At 39.3% G+C, this 22,054-nt stretch overlaps 1 protein-coding gene across 2 annotated transcripts; it reads left to right on the top strand.

The window, feature by feature from the left end:
• Window positions 1–632: 632 nt before the first annotated feature.
• N6AMT1 (N-6 adenine-specific DNA methyltransferase 1) lies at window positions 633–14,473 on the top strand. Of its 2 annotated transcripts, none has more exons than XM_061422977.1 (6): window positions 633–813; window positions 3,972–4,058; window positions 4,783–4,873; window positions 8,507–8,590; window positions 12,359–12,500; window positions 12,953–13,033. In XM_061422977.1, exons 1-6 carry the CDS (start codon window positions 680–682, stop codon window positions 13,003–13,005), a joined length of 591 nt encoding a protein of 196 aa, XP_061278961.1. In that variant the 5' UTR covers window positions 633–679; the 3' UTR covers window positions 13,006–13,033. The 2 variants fall into 2 exon arrangements, with proteins under 2 accessions (XP_061278961.1, XP_061278885.1); XM_061422901.1 differs by lacking the exon at window positions 12,953–13,033 and adding an exon at window positions 13,576–14,473 and having other exon boundaries at window positions 635–813.
• The last annotated feature ends 7,581 nt before the right edge of the window (window positions 14,474–22,054 follow it).

The following is a 22,054-nucleotide window of genomic DNA, read 5'->3' as shown; positions in this document are numbered from 1 at the left end:
ACAGCCTACCACGCTCCTCCGTCATGGGATTTTCCAGGCATGAGTACTGGATTGGGTTGCCATTGCCTTCTCCGAAACCAATACAATATTGTAAAGTAATTAGCCTCCAATTAAAATAAATAAATTTAAATTTAAAAAAAATAATAGAAAAAAAAAGAAAAATATGCATCCTCTTGCATGAGGTTTATAAAAAGAGAGCATTCATGATATAGCATCAAGAAGGCAATTTTTGTAATATTACTAAAAAACGAAATAAGGGGAAAAAATCTTAATCTAAAGCCTCAAGCCTGAACGTTCAACTGATGGAAAGAAAAAAAAATCGTTAAATTTGGTAACCATTCTATTATGGATTTTTTCGAATCCTTGCAAACTAGAAATAGAAGAAAACTTCTAAATATAAAAAGAGAAAACATTCTCCTTAGTCAAAAACAACAAAGGCTGCCTCTACCCAGCGCTAGTCCATAAACTAAAATAAAATTTAATATTCGAAAGAAGGAAACAAACGTGAGTCGTTGCAGATTATACAGCTGTCCAATCAGCAATGGAAAGACACCCGCAGACCAGCCCTATGGGCGGCTCCTGGCCGCCCCTGGTGCCCCACCCCGACGGCCAAGCCCGCGCCCTTGCACGTACGCATGCGCAACTTTCGCGCACGCGCGCCGGCCCGAGGAGGGAAAAGATGGCGGCGCCCAGCTTCCCAACGCCGCTGCATGGGCATGTGGGCCGCGGCGACTTCAGCGATGTGTACGAGCCCGCAGAGGACACTTTTCTGCTGCTGGACGCACTCGAAGCGGCGGCGGCCGAACTCACGGGGTGCGAGGAGGGCGAGGGTTCCCGCGGGAGAGGGTTCGGGAGTCCTGGAGAGGCGGCGGCGCAGGACCAAGGCAAGGACTGTCGCCGCCCTCCCCGCGAGGAGGCAGTGTCGGCCCGCTTGGGAACAGCTGACACCAGAACACTGTAACTGAAGGTTTTCCCGTGGATGCACACAATCCTTGCGGCAGGGAGCTGTCCGCTTTCTTCCCAAGGTGGTGTTTTGGTTTCAGGGGCTCCGTGCTTCCTCACCACTTCAGGATGTATCGTTTCCTATCAGCTGTTAATCTGAAGAGCCTAAAGAGTAGCGATATTATAACACGTTCAAAAACAAAACGTCCTGAGAACGCTGCCTCTCAGTATTACCGTTTTTAGTAAATATCAGTGCCCCATAGCATTATTGAATCTACGCAGTACATAAAAGCATCCTCCAGCAATGGAAGGGCACCAAAAAGAAATGAGATTGTAAAATATTGGAGTAGGGCAGTGTGTTTAAACCCACTGGATAGCATACTCAGCTACCCAGCAAAAACCTGACCACGTGTGGTTACTGAGCACTTGAAATGTGACTAGCACTGAATTTTTAATTTATTGTAAAAAATTTAAAGTTACATGCAGCTAGCTGCCTACAGAATATACCCTAGCTTATAATAAGTTTTAAAATTGATCTGTTGAAGCGCTTGTATAGATTTTAATTCAATATTATAAAAAGCGAATACTTACAGTGTCATTTTTTAGATGAAAGCAATTTGGGTAGTTAGATTTAATTAATTTGGGCTTCCCGGGTAGCTCAGCTGGTAAAGAATCCGCCTGCAGTGCAAGATACCCCCTGCCTCAATTCCTGGGTTGGGAAGTTCCCCTGGAGAAGGGATTGGTTACCCACTGCAGTATTCTTGGGCTTCCCTGGTGGTTCAGATGGTAAAGAATCCCCCTGCAAAGCTTGCCTGGAGGATTGCCATGGGGCTACAGTCCATGGGGTCCCAAAAAGTCCACATGACTAAGCACACAGCACACACAGATTTAGTTAAAGATCAAAAGTTGAAATGGGGTTTTTCAGGGTGAAACAAACAGCTGTCAGGCTTAGAAGGTCCAAATTGTATTTGTTTCTCTCTCTTGGTCAGATTTTTCTGTGTATAAATTGCTCCAACTCTTAATAAACCAATTTTTCATTGTAAGTATTGAAACTTTTGGATCTACTGGAATACAGAATAGAACGGTACTGTTTTATAACATATCTTTTATTATCAAGATATCCCAGAAAGATTTTAAAGCACAAATTGCCTTGCTGTAAAAGGAACTGTTTTTATTTTAAAGTCTTGGGTATTTCTGGTCATGGAATTCTAATTATTTATGAGGCCACGATAGTTATTTTCAAATAGAAGCCTCCTGTTAAGATTCAACAGACCTTCCTACAGCACAGTAAAAGCTTGTCAGATGTACAGAGTGGTTCCAGAAGTTAGAAACCCCTAGAGTCTGTTGTTTTTGAATAGTTCATTTGGGAAGTTAGGTGCTAGTGAAGTTGCTCAGTTGTGTCCAACTTTTTGCTACCCCGTGGAGTATAGCCCACCAGGCTCCTCTATCCGTGGGATTTTCCAGGCAAGAATACTGGAGTGGATTGCCATTTTCTTCTCTAGGGGATCTTCCCAACCCAGGGATCAAACCCTCATCTCCTTAGGTGCTAGAGTGCCCCTTAAATACCATCAAACCTGTTTCTGGAATGGGGATGATTTGCACTTTTACCGTATATACAAGATTATGTTGTTGTTGTTTAGTCACCAAGTCATGTCCAACTCTTTGCAATCCCCCTGGACTGTAGCCCGCCAGACTCCTCTGTCCATGGGATTTCCCAGGCAAGAATACTGGCGTGGATTGCCATTTTCTTCTCTAGGGGATCTTCCCAACCCAGGGATCAAACCCTTATCTCCTGCATTGGCAGGTGGATTCTTTACCACTGGGTCACCAGGGACGCCCATATACCAGATTATAGGGAAGGATAAGTATGGTAGAATCAAGAATTTGTGTATTTAATTGCATTCTTAAGAGTATTATTAATATTCTAAGGTCAGATTACTTGGCTGTTTTCCCAATTCAGTGTGGAGATGTATAAATACAGGATTTCTCTGCTGCTGTAAATCTATTATTAGTAGAAGTGGGGGGTGGTTCTTGTCTTCCCCTGGGATATGCTGATGAACTCATGAGTTACTTCAAAATGAGAGAAAACATCTTTTATTTTTTATTTTTTTAATATAAATTTATCTATTTTAATTGGAGGCTAATTGCTTTACAATATTGTATTGGTTTTGCCATACATCAACATGAATCTGCCACGGTTGTACATGTGTTCCCCATCCTGAACCCCCCTCCCACCTCTCTCCCCATACCATCCCTCTACGTCATCCCAGTGCACCAGCCCCAAGCATCCTGTATCATGCATCAAACCTGAGCTGGCGATTTGTTTCATATATGATATTATACAAAAAACATCTTTTATAAATAAATGTTGTAATAATACCTTTTCATTTTTAGGAAACACCAAACTAGGAGCTCCTTCTGGGAAAAGCTGATGTCTTCCATATTAATATTTCTAACTCTAAATTAACATTCCATTGTTTATGTAATGTTCTGTGAAAATCAAAAACTATTATTTTGCAGACTTCAATCACACACCCAAAATTTCAACAGTTTTGAACAGTAAATGAGCACTAAGTGATTGTTGGGAATTAGCTTATTTATCGGAGAAGGCAATGGCACCCCACTCCAGTACTCTTGCCTGGAAAATCCCATGGATGGAGGAGCTTGGTAGGCTGCATTCCATGGGGTCTCAAAGAGTCTTGTCAGGACTGAGCAACTTCACTTTCACTTTTCACTTTCATGCATTGGAGAAGGAAATGGCAACCCACTCCAGTGTTCTTTCCTGGAGAATCCCAGGGACGGGGGAGCCTGGTGGGCTGCCGTCTATGGGGTCGCACAGAGTCGGACACGACTGAAGCAACTTAGCAGCAGCAGCAGCAGCAGCTTATTTATAAATTTCTTTTATATTTCCATGTATTTTCAGGTGAGGGATGATTCTGGGAAATAGACATTAGAGTAGCATGAGTTATATTCAATGATGTGTATTTTAATACCACTATGCTAATATTTATTTTATTTTGTTTTTTTAGAGTGGAAATATGCCTCGAGGTTGGCTCAGGGTCTGGAGTGGTATCTGCATTCCTAGCCTCTGTGATTGGTCCTCAGGCTTTGTATATGTAAGTATAAGTGTACACATTCATCCACACCTTGGTCTAAGAGATTCATGGTGACTATCACTGCTTGAATGAAACATTTTTGTAAGTGGATAATATGTATCTGATAGTGTCTATTTTAAGTGTGCTTAGGACTCTGATTACAAATTATGCCTCCTTAAAAGTGACAAATGCGTGTTCAAAATTGTCCCATTATACTACGTAATTATAGAAGCCAGATAATAACTTTAAGTCATCTCTAAATTTGAATCATTTTTAGATAAATAATTTATCAGAAAAAATTGGAACATAATAAAATTTCTTTATAGAATATTTGAGAATATATAAGAATATATAAGAAAATAGTATCACCCATAAATTTTACCACACGTGGCCCAATTGTTTTCCTCTATTTCTTTTTTCACTTCCTGTGTTTTTCATTTAATACTGTATGATGAGCATTTTCCTTTTATATTTCATTTTTGGTAGCTGCATAGTATTTCTCCATTGGATTCATAATTTAATAAATTCCTTCAGATATGTTTGCATGTAGCTATATTCTACTCTTGGTCTTTACATCAATATAACAATTTTTTTCATCAGTATGACAAATCTGAATTGCTTTTTTATTCACCATTATTAAAGTATTTCAATTTTTTTCTAAATCTACTTTATATAAAAGGAGTGGAACATTCTTTGCATTTTTATCCATAGACATAGGATATAGTTTTTTCTTTTCTGTTTATAGGTGCACCGATATCAACCCTGAGGCAGCAGCGTGTACCCTGGAGACTGCACGCTGTAACAAAGTCCACATTCAACCAATAATTACAGATTTGGTAAGCTGTTACTCTCTGCTCAGTAGTGTAATAATTAATTTTCTTTTCAGTTAAGTTAAGGTCAAGATGATTTACATCAAAGAAACTTGAGTGATTAATTAAGTAACTTTTAACCCAGTACAGTACAGTGCAGTTCATTCAGTCGTGTCCGACTCTTTTAACCCACTAGACAAAGTAAATTCTTTTTTTTTTAATTTATTTATTTTAATTAGAGTCTAATTACTTTACAATATTGTATTGGTTTTGCCATTCTTCTTAACTGATCAGTTCAGTTCAGTTCTGTTGCTCAGTCATGTTTGACTCTTTGCGATCATGAACTGTAGCACGGCAGGCTTCCCTGTCCATCACCAACTCCCGGAGTTTACTCAAACTCATGTCCATTGAGTCGGTGATGCCATCCAACCATCTCATTCTCTGTTGTCCCCTTCTCCTCCTGCCTTCAATCTTTCCCAGCATCAGTGTCTTTTCCAGTGAGTCAGCTCTTCGCATCAGGTGGCCAAAGTATTGGAGTTTCAGCTTCAACATCAGTCCTTCCAATGAATATTCAGGACTGATTCCCCTTAGGATGGACTGGTTGGATCTCCTTGCAGTCCAAGGGACTCTCAAGCATCTTGTCCAACAACACAGTTCAAAAGCATCAATTCTTCGGCACTCAGCTTTCTTTATAGTCCAACTCTCACATCCATACGTGACTACTGGAAAAACCATAGCCTTAACTAGACAGACTGGTCATAACTTTTCTTCCAAGGAGTAAGCGTCTTTTTATTTTATGGCTGCAGTCACCATCTGCAGTGATTTTGGGCTCTTAAGCTAATACAATCCACCTTTCCCACAATCCAAAGGAAATTTCTGTTGGCTTGTACAGATCAGGTATCTTTCGGTCAGAAGTGAAGAGAATCCATCAAACCGGCTTAAATAAAAAGAGTGGATGGCTTCAGGCACGGCTGGCTTCAGGAACTCAAATGATGTTACAGGCATCTTTTTCTTAGCTCTAAACTTCTTTCTAGTAGCTCTGTTCCTCTGCAGTCTTTGGCTGCGTGGTAGCAAGATGCTTGCATGTCCATATCTTATTTCTCAGCAACCCCACAGGGAAAGAAACACTTTCAATTTTCAGTTACTCTAGCAGAAACCCCAGACTGAGTACCATTTGTATCAACTTTGGTCATATGCCCATCTCTCAGTCTGTTACTGTGATCCAGGGGGATTGGATATGCACAGGATTGACTTGAGCCTGAGTGGTAGTCCCACTCCCGCAGCTGGGTTGAAATAAACCCTACCCATACCACTCCTATTGAGAAGGAGCGGAGGTAGAGTTTCCTCAATGAAAGTCAAGGACACATCATCAGAAGAAAGGCAGAACGGGTCCAAGGCAGGTAAAAAGAACAGATGACAACTCTAGAACCATTATTTTAAGTTACAATCATACATTTCTCAATTCCAGTTTTCAGAATATTTTCGATTATACGAGTAAGATTTGGATAATTTTGAACCTTTTTTTACTTATAAATGTTAATGACTTTTTATAAGCAAAAATCATGATAGTATGTACAAGGTGGGCCTAAGACATATAATATGCTTTCATGCTGTTTGGCCTATATTACTCTTATACTGATAAGGTTTTGAGGTTTTTCTTCTTTTTTAAACTCACAAATGATTTAAGGAATGAAGCCAAAGATCTAAGAAATTTTGTATCACTAGAAGTTGTTAGTGCTATTATTAAAAATTAGACTATCAAGAAAGGTACTCAGTTGATTTACATGAAATCAGTATGGTGATTTTGCTCTTGAAATTTTTTAATATGTCCATAATTAGTATTAAATATATGTTTTCTTGGTATAATAATAAAACTTTAGAGATAGAAGAAATTTGGAATATCTATTTTTGTTAACAGGTAAGGGATATTTTTGAAAGTCATTAAATTAATACAGTGATAAATCCAGAGTTTATGCCCAGATTTTCTGAATCAGAATCTAGAGGTCTCACAGCTTTTTAAAGGTGGAAGTCAGTTCTAAAGCTGTCAGAATCCATTTTGTCAATAGTGAAAGTTGACCATGATACTCAGTGCTGACTTGTGGCAAAGAAAATAGAAAGATGTAGGTATGAAGTGAAGTGAAAGTTGCTGTCATGTCCGACTCTTTGTGACCCCATGGACTATACAGTCCATGGAATTCTCTAGGCCAGAATACTGGAGTGGGCCAGAATACTGGAGTGGGTAGCCATTCTCTTCTCCAGGGGATCTTCCCAACCCAGGGATCGAACCCAGGTCTCCCGCTTTGTAGGCGGATTCTTTACCAGCTGAGTCACAAGGGAAGCCCACTTTGCAAAACTTTACGTTTGCTTGTATTCAGAACACTAGACATAGATTATCAGAACTATCAAAAACTATTGTTTTGGATAATTGAGTTTGTTTACAAAGTTTGTATTTCGTTTTTAGTTTTAGAAGGAAGTCTTCTTCAAATGTGTCTTGTGTACTTCCTTACATTCTTAAACTGAACATAATTTTACCTTTTAGTGATTCAAGGTCATTAATATGAATATCAGTCATCATTCTGTACTGTATGTGATGATGACAAGGCTTATTAGAGTCTAAGTTTTTATTTTCTGCAGTGATTCTGACGTTTTATTTTCTCTCCTCTTTGTCTTTCACTTGCTTTATGTTGTTATATTTTACTGCTCCCCATAGATAGCACTTCCTCTCTCTTTTCATATGCTTTGTGCTAGAAATGCATGGATGTGTGCTAAGTCAGTTCAGTCATGTCCAACCCTGCGACCCTGTGGACTGTAGCCTGCCAGGCTCCGCTCTCCATGGGATTCTCCAGACAAGAATACTGGATTGGGTTGCCATGCCCTCCTCCAGGGGATCTTCCTGACCCAAGGCTTGAACCCATGTCTCCTACGTTGCAGGTGGATTCTTTTACTGCTGAGCCACCAGGGAAGCCCTTGTGCTAGAATATCAAGCAATTAATTTAGTTCAAATTGTATTTAAACTAAGAGTTTAACAGTTCTGAATAATTCTATAGAAAGTTATATCAGTTCAAAGATTTATAAGATGCCAAACAACTTATGTTTTTAGTGTCTCTTCCCACTATTCTTAGTTCTTTTTTTCTTTGATATATAATTGTTTCAGCCAGTCCATTTACAAGTTACTAAAGAAGTACAAAGAAAAGTACAGCCCTATCATCTGGTATTTTTGTCATTAATATATGTTTTCTGTCATCTTATAAAACATTTCCCTTAGTTGTAGAAAATAAGTATTTAAGTTAGCAGCTATAAATTTAAAGTTGTGTATAAATCTATGTAGAATATATGAGAGCTTGCCTTCTTCTTATTTTATCTTCTAAAAGTGAGCCCAGAGTGTAGCTGTTGAAGCTATTGAAGAGCGGAGTGTTCATTCTGATAAATAGCTTATTTTCCTTGTTTATAGGTGGAAACATGTTTTTTTTTAATCTGAATCAAAATACAAAAATATTTATCTCCATTTCTGTCTTAAATATGGCCTCTAACACACTTTTGTCTAAAAACGTGGGAGAATATATTTAAAAATTGATTGATTGATCCATCTATTCAACCATCTACTTATTTATTTATTTCTGGGTCCAGCTTAAAATTCTGACTCTCTTGAACATTTTTTAGGTCAAAGGCTTGCTACCAAGATTGAAGGAAAGTGTTGATCTTCTTGTGTTTAATCCTCCTTATGTTGTGACTCCACCTGAAGAGGTAAGACGTACAGCAAAATTTAATTACTAATATTTTCAGCTGTTTTCTGTCTCAGATCAAATGTACTTCATCATATGACATCAGTCAGCTGCTAATAACAGACTGCTATGATTTTACTCGTGTGGAAGTGAAAGTCGCTCAGTTGTGTCTGACTCTTTGTGACTACATAGACTATACAGTCTGTGGAATTCTCTAGGCCAGAATACTAGAGTGGGTAGCCTTTCCCTTCTCCAGGGGATCTTCCCAACCCAGGGATCAAACCCAGGTCTCCCACACTGCAGGCAGATTCTTTACCAGCTGAGCCACAAGGGAAGCCTAAGAATACTGGAGTGGGTAGCCTGTCCCTTCTCCAGCAGATCTTCCCAACCCAGGAATTGAACCAGGATCTCCTGCATTGCATGCAGATTCTTTACCAACCGAGCTATCAGGGAAGCCTGATTTTACTCATAATTGTCAATTATTGAATACTATTGGTAGACATAGGAAAGGAGCCTGAAATTAATGGAAATTCAAACTGTGATCCATATCTAGTCTTTAAAATCCCATCCATATCAGGCCATGGTATTTAAATCGTATGTGTGTGTGTACCTTTGTCATGAATAACAAATCTGCAAAACAAAATATTTTAATCAGCCTTAAATTCACATAGGAATTATCTTTGAAAGGCTCAGGTTTCCTCCTTTCACAAGTATTTGGAAGTGGGGGAGGAGGAGAACCAATTCTCACTTCAGATAGGAAAAGGTATAACCTTGAAATACATAATTATAAAGTTTTCAGTCATGAAGAGGTAAACCATATTAGAAGTGTTAGAAAGAAAAAGAAAAAAAAAAGAAGTGTTAGGCACTCAGTCATGTCTAACTCTTTGTGACCCCACGGACTGTAGCCTGCCAGGCTCCTCTGTCCATGGAATTTCCCAGGCAAGAATACTGGAGTGGGTTGCCATTTTCTTCTCCAGGGGATCTTCCTGATCCAGGGATCAAACCCCCGTCTCCTGTGCTTCCTAGATTCTTTACCCTCTGTGCCACCAAGGAAACCAACCATGTTAACCACTTCCCAATTTAAAGAAGTAATGGACAAAGCAGACAGAAGTGTAATAGTGGACTAAGGCTTGCTTTCCTTTGAATTATTATACCTATTTTAGTCTTTGATTATCAGCAAGGCTGATAAATATTGCATTCATCTCCACCAAGAACGGAGAGGTCTGCATTGCTGCTGCCACTCCTGCTGAGAAGCTGTTGCTCCCCTGACATATGAAATCATTTGAGAAGGAAAGTCATTGTTATAAGGTGAGCAGCAGTTGAGGGAAATGCAGCTAAATAAAATACATGCAGCTCAGGAAAGCACTATGGAAATAAATATCAAGAGTAACAAAAATGGTTTAGTCCAGTAATCTCAGTCTTTTAGATGTAATTTAGGAAAATCATTAACAACAGAATAAAAGTTGTAATTTACAAAAATATGTTTATTGCAGCTTTATATATGATGGCAAATAATATGAACCTAAGTATGTAACAGAAAGAAACAAGTAAATCATGGTTTATCAGGCCCACAAACTACTGGCAAGCCTAGTGAATGAAGAGGAGATTCTGGGAACATGCTAATACAATTGGGCTTCCTTTCTGCCACATTCCTACTGCTAAGCTATGCGTGTAATTGTACAGATAATTGAGTGTGGGCAATGTCTTGGGCTTTGTCACTGTTCCAACAGAGAAAGCTAGTGTCTTCCGTTAGCAGAGCAGTTAGCAGGGTTAAAAGGCAGCATAACAAAGATTTCCTGGAGCTTAAAAACATGTTTTACAATGTAAAACATTAGGAAACAAATTGAAAGACTGTAGTCTCTGTCATGACCTGAATCAGTGGTCTGGAAACCAAATAAAATATTTTGGCTTATGAAGATAAAAAGAATGAAATCATGAAGGTAAAAGTAAGGAAACTTAGAGGTTAGATCCAGGAGATGTAACATACAAATACCAGGAGTTTGCGCATATAAAAAGTTGTGTCTATACTTACTATTCCATCTAAAAACGTGAGGTTAGATATTGTGGTTTGAACCTGTGACCTGTCAAGGATTAGGAGCAGGCAGTCAGCAGGCCACCAAAGGTGACCCTCCTTCCGAAGATGACCCCTCTGTGGCCTGTGAGATTGTGGTTGGTGCCAGGCCATCCTCCTGAAGGGCCGTCTCCAGTGCAAGCAGACAGAGCTGGCCGAGCATCCCCAGAAGGCAAGTAGAGAGGGTTCAGCACCGAGGGCTCCTAGTCCATGCTAAACAGGGCCATCACCATGCACGCTTTCCACAGAGCACTGTACCCTGTGAAACATTCAGAGAGTGGGCTCCTCCGAAACAAGGGAGGAAGCCAAGGAGGAGGAAGACATGAGCCCCAGAAAAAGGGAGTGCTGGGAATGCTAGGAAAGGAAGTCTCCAGGAGGAAAGTCTTGATTAAAACAGAGGAACTGATAAAGGCCCTTCTGTGATTAACTTTGTGGGAAAGTATATGGAGAAGCTTATGACACATATGAGAATAATTTAAATACAAAAAAATTAAGCAAATGGACATGCTGAATGTCCAGCAACAGCTAAATAAGAGATGATACTTTTATACCATAAAATATTATGTAGTCATTAAAAAGGAAATTGAACTATACCTGATCACACAAAGAGATTTCTATAAGGTATTGTTGAGTGAGAAAAGTAAGATACAAGTAAGAATGTAGATACAATCTTATCTTTGTAGAACATGGACAAAAAAGAAAAACGTGTGTGTGTGTGTGTGTGTGTGTGTGTATAGAAGATGGGAGGGGAGCAGATGAACAAAAGAGTAAAAGGGGAAAAGTACAGTTTTTTTGTTTTTTTTTAAGGTTTATGAACATACTTCTTTTAATTATACAGGAACATGGTTATAAGTATAAAGAAACTACTTTTATGCCTTGACAAATGAATAAAAGTAGAGTGTACAGCTGTACATAGATAATTTAAACTGAAATATGAACAAAAACCATTAAAGGGATTAGAAAGAAAATAATTATATTAGAGTTTAAGTAGTTTTTGAGTGATTTCTTCAATATATTCCTTAGTTTTAGAAACAATATACCGTGGTAAGGCTCTAAAGATTTTTAATGCTATATAAACTCTCAAGGTTTTGTTTCTATAATAAGATTGTTATAGGAAAAAGTGCTTCCTTGTACCTTTATGTAATAAATGGGTTCCTAAGAAAGGGCTGTGATACTCTGAGTATCTAAGAGAGCCGGCTGCTGTGGGATGTTGTCAAGCCCTGTTGCTGTGAAGTAGATCTCTCATAATACCAGTTCTCCCATCTAGTTTCTTTCTGATTGTTCTGTTTTAAATAGAGGAATTTAAACATGTTGATGGTAACAGCTATTACTAAGCCACATTATTAAGTGCAGGGCATTGTTCTCAAACTTTAAATATACTTCCTCATTTGTTCCTAATAGATAAAAAGATTGTTTTTTGATCATTTTCCTAACTGTACAGATAAAAGTGTTACTTTCCTAATGTTACAGATGAGAAAGGAAACTAGTTCATCAAGATTAGAGACTTATATAAAAAAAAAAAAAAAAGATTTAAAAAAAAAAAAGATTAGAGACTTATATATAAGGTTACACATGCTAGGAAATAGTGGGTCACAGATTCAACTTTACCGCCACCTCCTCATCAGCCGTAAAATACAAAATACATACCTGTTTGGTCATCGTAGCTTGTCAAAAAGATTGTGTTTTTATGTGTGTAACTTAGAACAGTCTTTCTAACAGGTTGGGAGTCGCGGGATACAGGCAACTTGGGCTGGTGGCAGAAACGGTCGTGAAGTCATAGACAGATTCTTACCACTGGCTCCAGATCTCCTTTCACCAAGAGGATTGTTCTATTTAGTCACCATTAAAGAAAACAATCCAGGTAATACAGATCATTTTATCTTTTAACCATTTCCTTAGCTGAAATCAAGGTTGATTGTGTCAAAGACTGTAATTAAGTAACCCAGAATGTTAATGAATGTAGTTGCTGACAACTGCTAATACAGACATAGCATTCATGTTGAAAGAGGAGAGAGATTTTTAAGAGGTAGATTTTTCTGATTTTAAAGAGTATTGTGTTTTTGAGGGGTTTTCCCCTAATTTATAAACCAGTACCCAAATACAGAGTCTGTAATTTCTTCTTCTAATACCTGACCTTCAATACTGTGAATTTTCTAGTCTTTATGTCATTGGCAGTTCTGCTGGCTGTATATTCTTTAGTTCATCTGAAGTTTTATCATGAAAGCTATCTCCTGATACTGATTTTTATATCCTGGCTTTCAGATTAGTTGGTAACTAAATTGTAATCTTTCTTCTCTTTTCTGTACATCTCAGGTTTGGTGTTTATGTGGTATGTTATATTCTCAGTCCCTCAGATCACATCATAATTACTAGTGTTGTAGGTTTGAGGGGGAGGTGAGTTGTGTGTGTGTGGTTTTTTTTGTTTGTTTGTTTTTGGTAACTCCAGTTTCCCGGTTTTGTCTTTGTAGTGTTAAATATTAACAAAGGGAAGGTTTTACTTTTTCAGTACTCCTGAAAAAAATAAGCTGCTTCGTTTACTGCCGCTTTTCGACTTCACCGTATGATTTGCCCATACCCTTGTTGGTGTTTTCATCCAGAAGGAGGAACGTAGGGCAGAGATTAGAGCCAGGCAACTCAAAAATGAATCATTTATTGTAATAGCAAGTATAACTCCTGTTTCTGTTGAGTCCAGAGCAGGCTACCACTGCACAGTAGTCATTCAGTCTTGACTAGAAGTTCTCAGCAACACCCTGAAAATACAGAGTGCGCTCATCTATCTGAAGTCCAAGTTCACTTTAATAGAAATTGCATGGTGTTCACTGTTCTCTCAGATGAGTGGAGCTTGTAAATAATCTGTTACTAAATAAACTGTGTAGTGATTGTACACACTTCACCAAATGATTTAATTGGATTTTATCTTTTAATTTTCATTTTAGAAGAAATTTTGAAAATAATGAAGACAAAAGGTCTACAAGGGACAACTGTCCTTTCCAGGCAAGCAGGCCAAGAAATGCTTTCAGTCCTCAAGTTCACCAAGTCCTGATCCACAGTGTGTGCTACTTAAAGCTGAATGCTTTTGGCATATTTTGAAACTGAAAGTTTTTTCTCTGTTAACAAGTAAAATTGTCCGAAATTTGTTATCTAGAAAAAGGCAGGCAGGTAGGGCATTTCCTTTTACCCAGCAGTCACCTACAGGAATATTTGCACAAATGCAAGTAAATATATATATATTGAATTTCACATATTTATATGTATTATATGTGGAGAATATATAATGAAAAAGTTACACTTAATTATACATGAAGAGGATGTTCATTTCAGCATTACTTGTAACGGCAGAACAATGAAGTTAACTGTCCATCAGCAAAGGGATTGGTAAGATAAAGTACAGTATATTCATGTTACTAAACATCTCCAGCCATTAAACATGAGTCACGTCTGTATATACTGAACCAGAAGGGGTTCGTTATGTACTACTGATCAGTGAAAAAAAGCAAGTTGTAAAATAATGTTAGCCTATATGTATATTTTTTAAAAACTAACCAAGAAGGTTTGTGTGTATGTGTATATAAGAAATTCTCAAAAGGTACATGCTGCTGCTGTTGCTAAGTCGCTTCAGTCATGTCCGATTCTGTGCGACCTCATAGACGGCAGCCCACCAGGCTCCCCCATCCCTGGGACTCTCCAGGCAAGAACACTGGAGTGGGTTGCCGTTTCCTTCTCCAATGCGTGACAGGTGGGAATAGAGGAACCTTCATCCTTTTGTGTTGGCATTTGTACAGTGATAATCTATTCTATAATGGAAGTTTTTTATATAAAAATGTTTCAAGTTTACATGCTTATTGTCTCCATTCTCTTCTATTATTTAGAGTGGCTTCTGCTTCCATTCTTCTCTCTAGTCACATTTCTCCCACTTTTTATCCTCTATCATATATTTCTATTTTCTTCTTATATATTGCAAACTGATCTAATTTTTTTCTTAGATTAGGGAGAGTTGTATGTAAATAAACTCAACACTCAGATTAATCACATATTTAAGAGCCTAGGGACTTCCTTAGTGGACCAGCAGTTCAGAATCTGCCTTCCAGCGCAGGGGACACAGGTTCGATCTCTGGTCAGGGAGTTAAGGTCCCACATGTCATGGGGCAACCAAGCCTACGCACTGCAGCAAAAGAAGCCTGCAGGCCACAACTCGAGAAGCCCGTGCGCCGCAAGAAGCTGCCACTGTGCCTGCCGCAGCAGGAGAAGCCCACGAACTGCGCCAGAGACCCAGTGCCGCCAACATGTAAATAATTAATAGATTAAAAGGTTTTTTTCTTTTAAAGAGTCCTCATGTATTTTTCAAGAAATGTCAAATTACCTTAACTAAGTTTAGGAACCTCTTCTGTAGTTGCCCCCCAAACCCCCATTTAAAATATGCAGTTGACCCTTGAACAACATGTGTTTGAGCTGTACAGGTCCACTTGCTTGTGCACAGATTTGTTTCAGTAAAGACACTGCAGCACTTCACAATCTGTGGTTGGTTGAATCCGTGGAGGCCATGGAGGGTCTGGCTATAAAGTTACATGTGAATTATTGGTGTGCAGAAGGGATCAGTGCCCTAACCCCCGTGTTGTTCAAGGGTCAACTGTATTTATGAAAGTCAATTAGCAGGACTGTAGGACCAGAGTGAGAGGAATCTAGAATTTATTTTTAGTTTGGTTACGTTCAGAATCACCCGAGGACATTTCAGTTTAGTTCAGTTGCTCAGTCGTGTCGAACTCTTTGCAACCCCATGAACCGCAGCACGCCAGGCTTCCCTGTCCATCACCAACTCCCGGAGTTTACCCAAACCCATGTCCATTGAGTTGGTGATGCCATCCAACTATCTCATCCTGTCGTCCTCTTCTCCTCCTGCCCTCAATCTTTGCCAGCATCAGGGTCTTTTCAAATGAGTCAGCTGTTTGCATCAGGTGGCCAAAGTACTGGAGTTTCGGCTTCAACATCAGTCCTTCCAATGAGCACCCAGGACTGATCTGCTTTAGGATGGACTGGTTGGATCTCCTTGCAGTCCAACACCACAGTTCAAAAGCATCAAGTCTTCGGCACTCAGCTTTCTTTATAGTCCAACTCTCAACATCCATACATGGCTACTGGAAAAACCATAGCCTTGACTAGATGGACCTTTGTTGGCAAAGTAACATCTCTGCTTTTTAATATGCTGTCTAGGTTGGTCATAACTTTCTTTCCAAAGAGTAAGCGTCTTTTAATTTCATGGCTGCGATCACCATCTTCAGTGATCTTTAGCCCAGAAAAATAAAGTCAGCCACTGTTTCCACTGTTTCCCCATCTATTTGCCATGAAGTGATGGGACTGGATGCCATGATCTTAGTTTTCTGAATGTTGAGCTTTAAGCCAGCTTTTTCACTTTCAACAAGAGGCTCTTTAGTTCTTCTTCACTTTCTGCCATAAGGGTGGTGTCATCTGCATATCTGAGGTTATTGGTAAAGACAGTACTTAATACGTCTGTGTGGTAAGCTGAATAATAGCCCCCAAAGATATCCATGTTCTAATCCCTGCTGCTGCTGCTGCGTCACTTTAGTCGTGTCCAACTCTGTGTGACCCCAGAGACGGCAGCCCACCAGGCTCCTCTGTCCCTGGGATTCTCCAGGCAAGGACAGTGGAGTGGGTTGCCATTTCCTTGTCCAATGCATGAAAGTGAAAAGTGAAAGTGAAGTCGCTCAGTTGTGTCCGACTCTTAGCGACCCCATGGACTGCAGCCCACCAGGCTCCTCCGCCCATGGGATTTTCCAGGCAAGAGTACTGGAGTGGGGTGCCGCTGCCTTCTCCGTCTAATCCCTAGAACTCTGTAAATATTACTTTATATGGCAAAAGGGACTTGGCAGAAGCGACCAAGAATTTTGAGATGGGAAGATGATCCTGGATTTTCCAGGTTGCCTCTCAGTGTAATCACAAGTGTATTATGAGACAGAGGCAGAGGGAGATTTTACTACAAAAGAGATGGTATTATGATGACACTGCTGTCTTTGAAGATGGAACAAGGGACTGTCAGCCAAGGAGTGCAAGCGACGAGCCCTGGAATCTAGAAAAGGAAAGCAAATGATTCTCTCCTAGAGCCTTTGAAGGGCTTGAAGCCCTGCTGTCAGCTTGATTTTGGTCCAGAAAACCGCATTTCAGACTTGTGGCCACCAGAGCTGCAACAGAATAAATTCCTGCTGTTCTAAGCCACTAAGGTTGTGGTAATTTGTTCCAGCAGCCATGGGAGACTAAAACATTATGGTCAAAGTTCAAGGGTAACTACCCAAATAGTAGAAACAGGAGAGGAAAACAGCAAATTATAAAGCAAAAGCCTCAATTAACGCTCTAAGACATCACCTTTTGGTCTTTCTGAGCTCTTAGTGAAGGTTTACCTTTAGTAATACTTTTAACTTCATCTGTAGGCCCTGAATTTGATTTTTGCTTAAGACAGCAAAATGAAAACAATTGAGGCTGAGTCTCACTGTCATTCTCACAGATCTTTAAACTCCAAGTACATTGGCTTAACTCATCGGCATAGGCAATAGAATTGGCAGGAAGGACCTCACGATTTAAGGGAAGAGTGGGAAAGCAGTGTGAAGTGTGGGTCACCAGGGAGACTTGCTTCATCCTGTAGCCCCTGGCAGTGGGTCCTACAGAAACACTTTTGCACATGGGCCCTACAGCGTTTGGGGTGTGAACTATCGCTGAAGACCCATTGGCTCCAGTAAGCCAGCACTAATGGAGGTTCTGCAGGGAATATTGCAGGACTCAGCACTGCCCAGAAGTGTAGAAGGATTGGAACGTTTACCCTACTTGAAACCTAACAGGTCAACCTGACACAGTTTCACTGCTGGCAGATGAAGGCAGGCTTCCTGGATCAGAGACAACGAACTTCATTACTCAGCACAGCAATTAATATGAACGTCAGCATATTTTCATCAGCTTCCTCGTGCCCCTGAGCCCCATGGGAGCACCATGGAGGGGCCCAGATGCGTACCTACATACACAGTGGGTTGCATTATAGGAGAGAAAGCCTGGACTTGGGAAAGCTCAATTCTTCTCTGCGGGCATCAAGCATGCCTTCCTTTTGCTGTGGAGACACACTGTTTATCAGACTGGAGGATAAGAGTACCTGTTCTTTAGTTGGAAAATGTCTTCTCTCTGCTTTGAGAGACACTATCCCTCTTTGTATAGTGACCACAGGACAGTCACTATACAAGTATTCTTGAAGAGGTAATCCAGAGCAGAGGAAAGTTAGTGCCTTGATTTCAAGACATGAAGAAAGCCAAGAGACCCTTGAAGAATTATCTTCCAACACAAGTCTTCAATCAAGTAGGGGAGACAAGGGACTAGGAACAGTGACTGCGTGTCCACAGGGCCTTCTGCAGAGACACTGCAGTGACTGTAACAGCTCATGTGATAAGAGTCTCAGAGCCTGGGTCATCTGAGAGGTGGTTTCCCTGCATGACTGCCTCAGTAGGGTGATGGTAGAGATTCTGGTGAAAGGTTTGGTCCTCCAGGCCCAATCCTATTCAAGTCGCCACAACTTGGGCTATGCTAACCAACTGATTTCAAATAGGTGACAACTAGGGAAATGTAACCATTTATCATTGCCAGAATTCAGAATACATGAGTGAGATACCCAAAGTTTGGTGGCACCACCAGAGGCTTCTGCTACAGCTTTGGAGTGCTATTCATGTTGTGTTGATCTAGTTCAAGGGCTGGCAAAGCATAGCCCACAGGCCGCATCTGGCCCACTACATGTTTTTGTGAATAAAGTTTTATTGGACCACAGCTCTTCATTCATTTGATTCTGTGATACACCGGCAGAGTTGAATAGCTGCCTATAAAACATAAAATATTTACTACCTGGCCCTTGGGCTTCCCTGGTGGCTCAGATGGTAAGGAATCCACCTGCAATGTGGGAGACCTGGGTTCAATCCCTGGATCAGGAAGATCCTCTGGAGGATCTTACTGTCTTGGATCACTCACTCTGGGGGAATCCAGATGCTATGTTTGCTGGAAAACTCAACCCCTTGAAGACATCCATGTGGTGAGGGGCCACAGTCTCCTGCCCACAGCCATGTGAGTGAATCATTTGGAAGAATATTCTCCAACTTCAATCAAGTCGTCAGATGATGACAACAGCCACAACCAACATCTCAACCTCAACTTCATGACAGACCCAAAATAGAACCACCCAGTTAGACCAGCCTCAAATTCCTGACCCATAAAGAAAATGTATCAGAAAATAAATGTTTTTTAAAATGGAAGGCTTGGGATGATTTGCCACATAGTAATAATTAATAAAACCATCAAATAGCTTTCTACTCAAGAGCTTCTTAATTTGTAACATGCACTTTGTTGTCAGATGTTGGTTGTATCTTCAATGGAATGAATATTCAAGAGGTTCATTCACTGTCATGAATTGAATTTTAAAGATTTTTAATCAATTTTGGCACTGATTTAACTGATTTGTTTTGATGTGTCTAATGACACGGGTATAAGAACTGACATTTAACTACAAAGTTCTGCCAACGGGCTTCCCACGTGGCACTAGTGGTAAGAACCTGCCTGCCAAAATGAAAAACGCAGGTTCGATCCCTGGGTTGGGAAGATCCCCTGGAGAAGGAAATGGCAACCCACTCCAGTGTTCTTGTCTGGAAAATCCCATGGACAGAGGAACCTGGCGGGCTGTAGTCCATAGGGTCACAAAGAGTTGGACACAACTGAAGCAACTTAACACATATTCTGCTAATGAAACACATCAATTATGATAGTTTTGCTTTTCATGTGTGCAGTTAAAATTGGAATAGAAAATAATGAAATTGAGAAAAATCACTTGATTTAAAATGAAGTCATGCTTCACAGAGTGATACGTAAATGCACTTTTTGCAGTAGCTTATAATAAAGCCTTTATTTTTGAGCAATCACCATGAAATAATTAAATTCAAATTCACTTCTGCTTCATAGCTTTCTTAAATTAGAACACTTTTTTCTAACACAATACTGTACTCCACCCAAATCTCCACTGTGCAGATTTTAAAGTACGTCCACAAATTCTTTGAAACTCCTCCCTTCAAAACATGGAGCCTAGTTTTCAACCTCTTGGGTGTAATTTGGACTTAGTGATTCACTTCTGAGGATCAGAGTATGCAAAGAGAAAAACAGTAACCACAACAAAGTAGAAATAATAACCACAATGAAGAAATTTATTTTATTTTCACTATAAAATAAAAAGGCCAAAATGCTTCCTGTATTTTTTAAACAAAATCAAATTATCAGTCATATTTAAAACTATGAAATGAAAAAGTACCACATATCAGTACTTGTGGAAAATGGTTCAACTAATAGAGAGAACTACACCTCTCAAATACATCTACTAGAAAACAAAAAAATATAGGAAGTCAATGAAAAATGTACATTACAAAAAAATAAACCATTACAAGTATAAAGAAATAATAGAAAAAAAGTAATGAAACAAAAGAAATCTGAATGGTTAAGCAAAATAAAACCTGCAAAGATTAATTAGACAAATCTTTAGTTAGGTTGATTGAGAAAAAGGAGAAATAAATATTAGGGATGAAAAGATCATACTTACAAATAGTGTACAGATACTAAAATTCATAAGAAAATATCACAACTTTACACCAAGCCATTTGAAAACTGATGAATAATTTCTTAAGAAAATAAAACTAACATGTGAAAAAAAAAATCTTAAAGAGTCTATGACCATTAAAGAAAGTGAGTTAGTATAGTCTGTCCATTCTATTATACATAATAAAAGCAGGCTTCCCAGATGGCTCAGATGGTAAGGAAGCTCCCCGAAATGCAGGATACCTGCATTTGATCCCTGGGTCGAGAAGATTCCCTGGAGAAGGGAATGGCTACTCACTCCAGTAATCTTGCCTGGAGAATCCCCACGGGCAGAGGAGCCTGGTGGGCTATATAGTCTACAGGGTCACAAAGAGTCGGACACGACTGAACTGACAAATACACATGTGATTCTACAAATGAGTTTTACCAAACATTCAAGAATACTAACTTTTTTTATATGAATTAGTATATCATTGATATGCTAGTATATCAGTGATACCAAAACAAAACAGAAACAATATAAGAAAATTTTAGGTTAATCTCACTTGTGACTATACAGTACAAGAAAGATTATCATAGGGTGGTTTGTGAACAAAGATTCAAACTTCGAAAAAATATCTTTAAAATCCACAAATCTATTATTAATAATAGTATTGATCATGACCAAGTAGGATTAATACCAAGCATGCCAGGATAGTTCAACATTAGAAAATCTATTTAGGAAATCACCACAAGGATAATGGGAAGGAAAAAAGAAAACCTTGCCATTTAATTAGATGTAGAAAAAGCATTTGTTTAAACTCACCATCCATTCAGGCCTTAAGAAAACAAGATGTGAGATTCTATAGAACTTTTCCCAGAACTACTGTCAAGCAGATTATGATAAAACTTGAATTACGTAGCCATGTAAGGGTTTTATTTATTTTTTTTTCTTTTTTTTTCATGTAAGGGTTTTAAATTAAGAGAAGTGCTATCCAAAAAAAAAAAAAAAATCTAACTACTTAATTGTAATCTTGTGACAACTGAAAACTCATTTCTAGTAACACATGTCAAAATGTATATTCTTTTGTTGACAGAAAATGTAACCTCTACATACCTGTGCGGGCCTAGTTTTTAAAAAATATACTTCAGTCAACAGATGGCAGGCAACTGAAAGCAGAAGCAGACGTGAGAATCCAGCTGTCTTCCATCAAGTCAGACATTAAAGAAATCTACGAAATTATCAACTATGTTGCTTTCCCCCTAAACATTTTGGAAAATATAAATGTTTGTCATAAAAAATAAGCCAGTTCTGTACGAACAGGTGATGGATTTCTTACTGTCATTTAAAATAAATTAATGTTTTAAGGAAAATACAATCTTTTCACTTTGTCAGAGCTGTCAATTCTAATAGGGAAGAATTAGGGCTTCCTTGGTGGCTCCGCACTAAAGAATTCACCTGAAATGTAGGAACCACAGGAGATGGGATTCGATCCCTAGGTTGGGAAGATTCCCTGGAGGAGGGCATGGCAACCCACTCCAGTAATTCTTGCCTGGAGAATCCCATGGACAGAGGAGCCTGGCAGGCTACAGTCCATGGGGTCGCAAAGATTCAGACACAACTGAAGTGACTTAGCCCAGCACACACAGGCTTTGACTACAAACAGTTCTGTTTAACTTCTCTCTTTTCTGGCAATGACTAGGATCCTAGCAACAGGGCCTTTGGAAGACCTGGCCCAAGCAATACAGCAGTTTCTTCAACATTCCTAGCACCATGACTTGACTGGCTCACCTGGAAGATAAAGTGACCTGCTATTTGTA

The sequence above is a fragment of the Bos javanicus genome, chromosome 1, assembly GCF_032452875.1.
Source record: "Bos javanicus breed banteng chromosome 1, ARS-OSU_banteng_1.0, whole genome shotgun sequence".
In the NCBI taxonomy this organism is placed as follows: domain Eukaryota; kingdom Metazoa; phylum Chordata; class Mammalia; order Artiodactyla; family Bovidae; genus Bos; species Bos javanicus.
The sequence above is the reverse complement of the archived record's forward strand: the minus strand, read 5'-3'. Positions and strand labels throughout refer to the sequence as shown.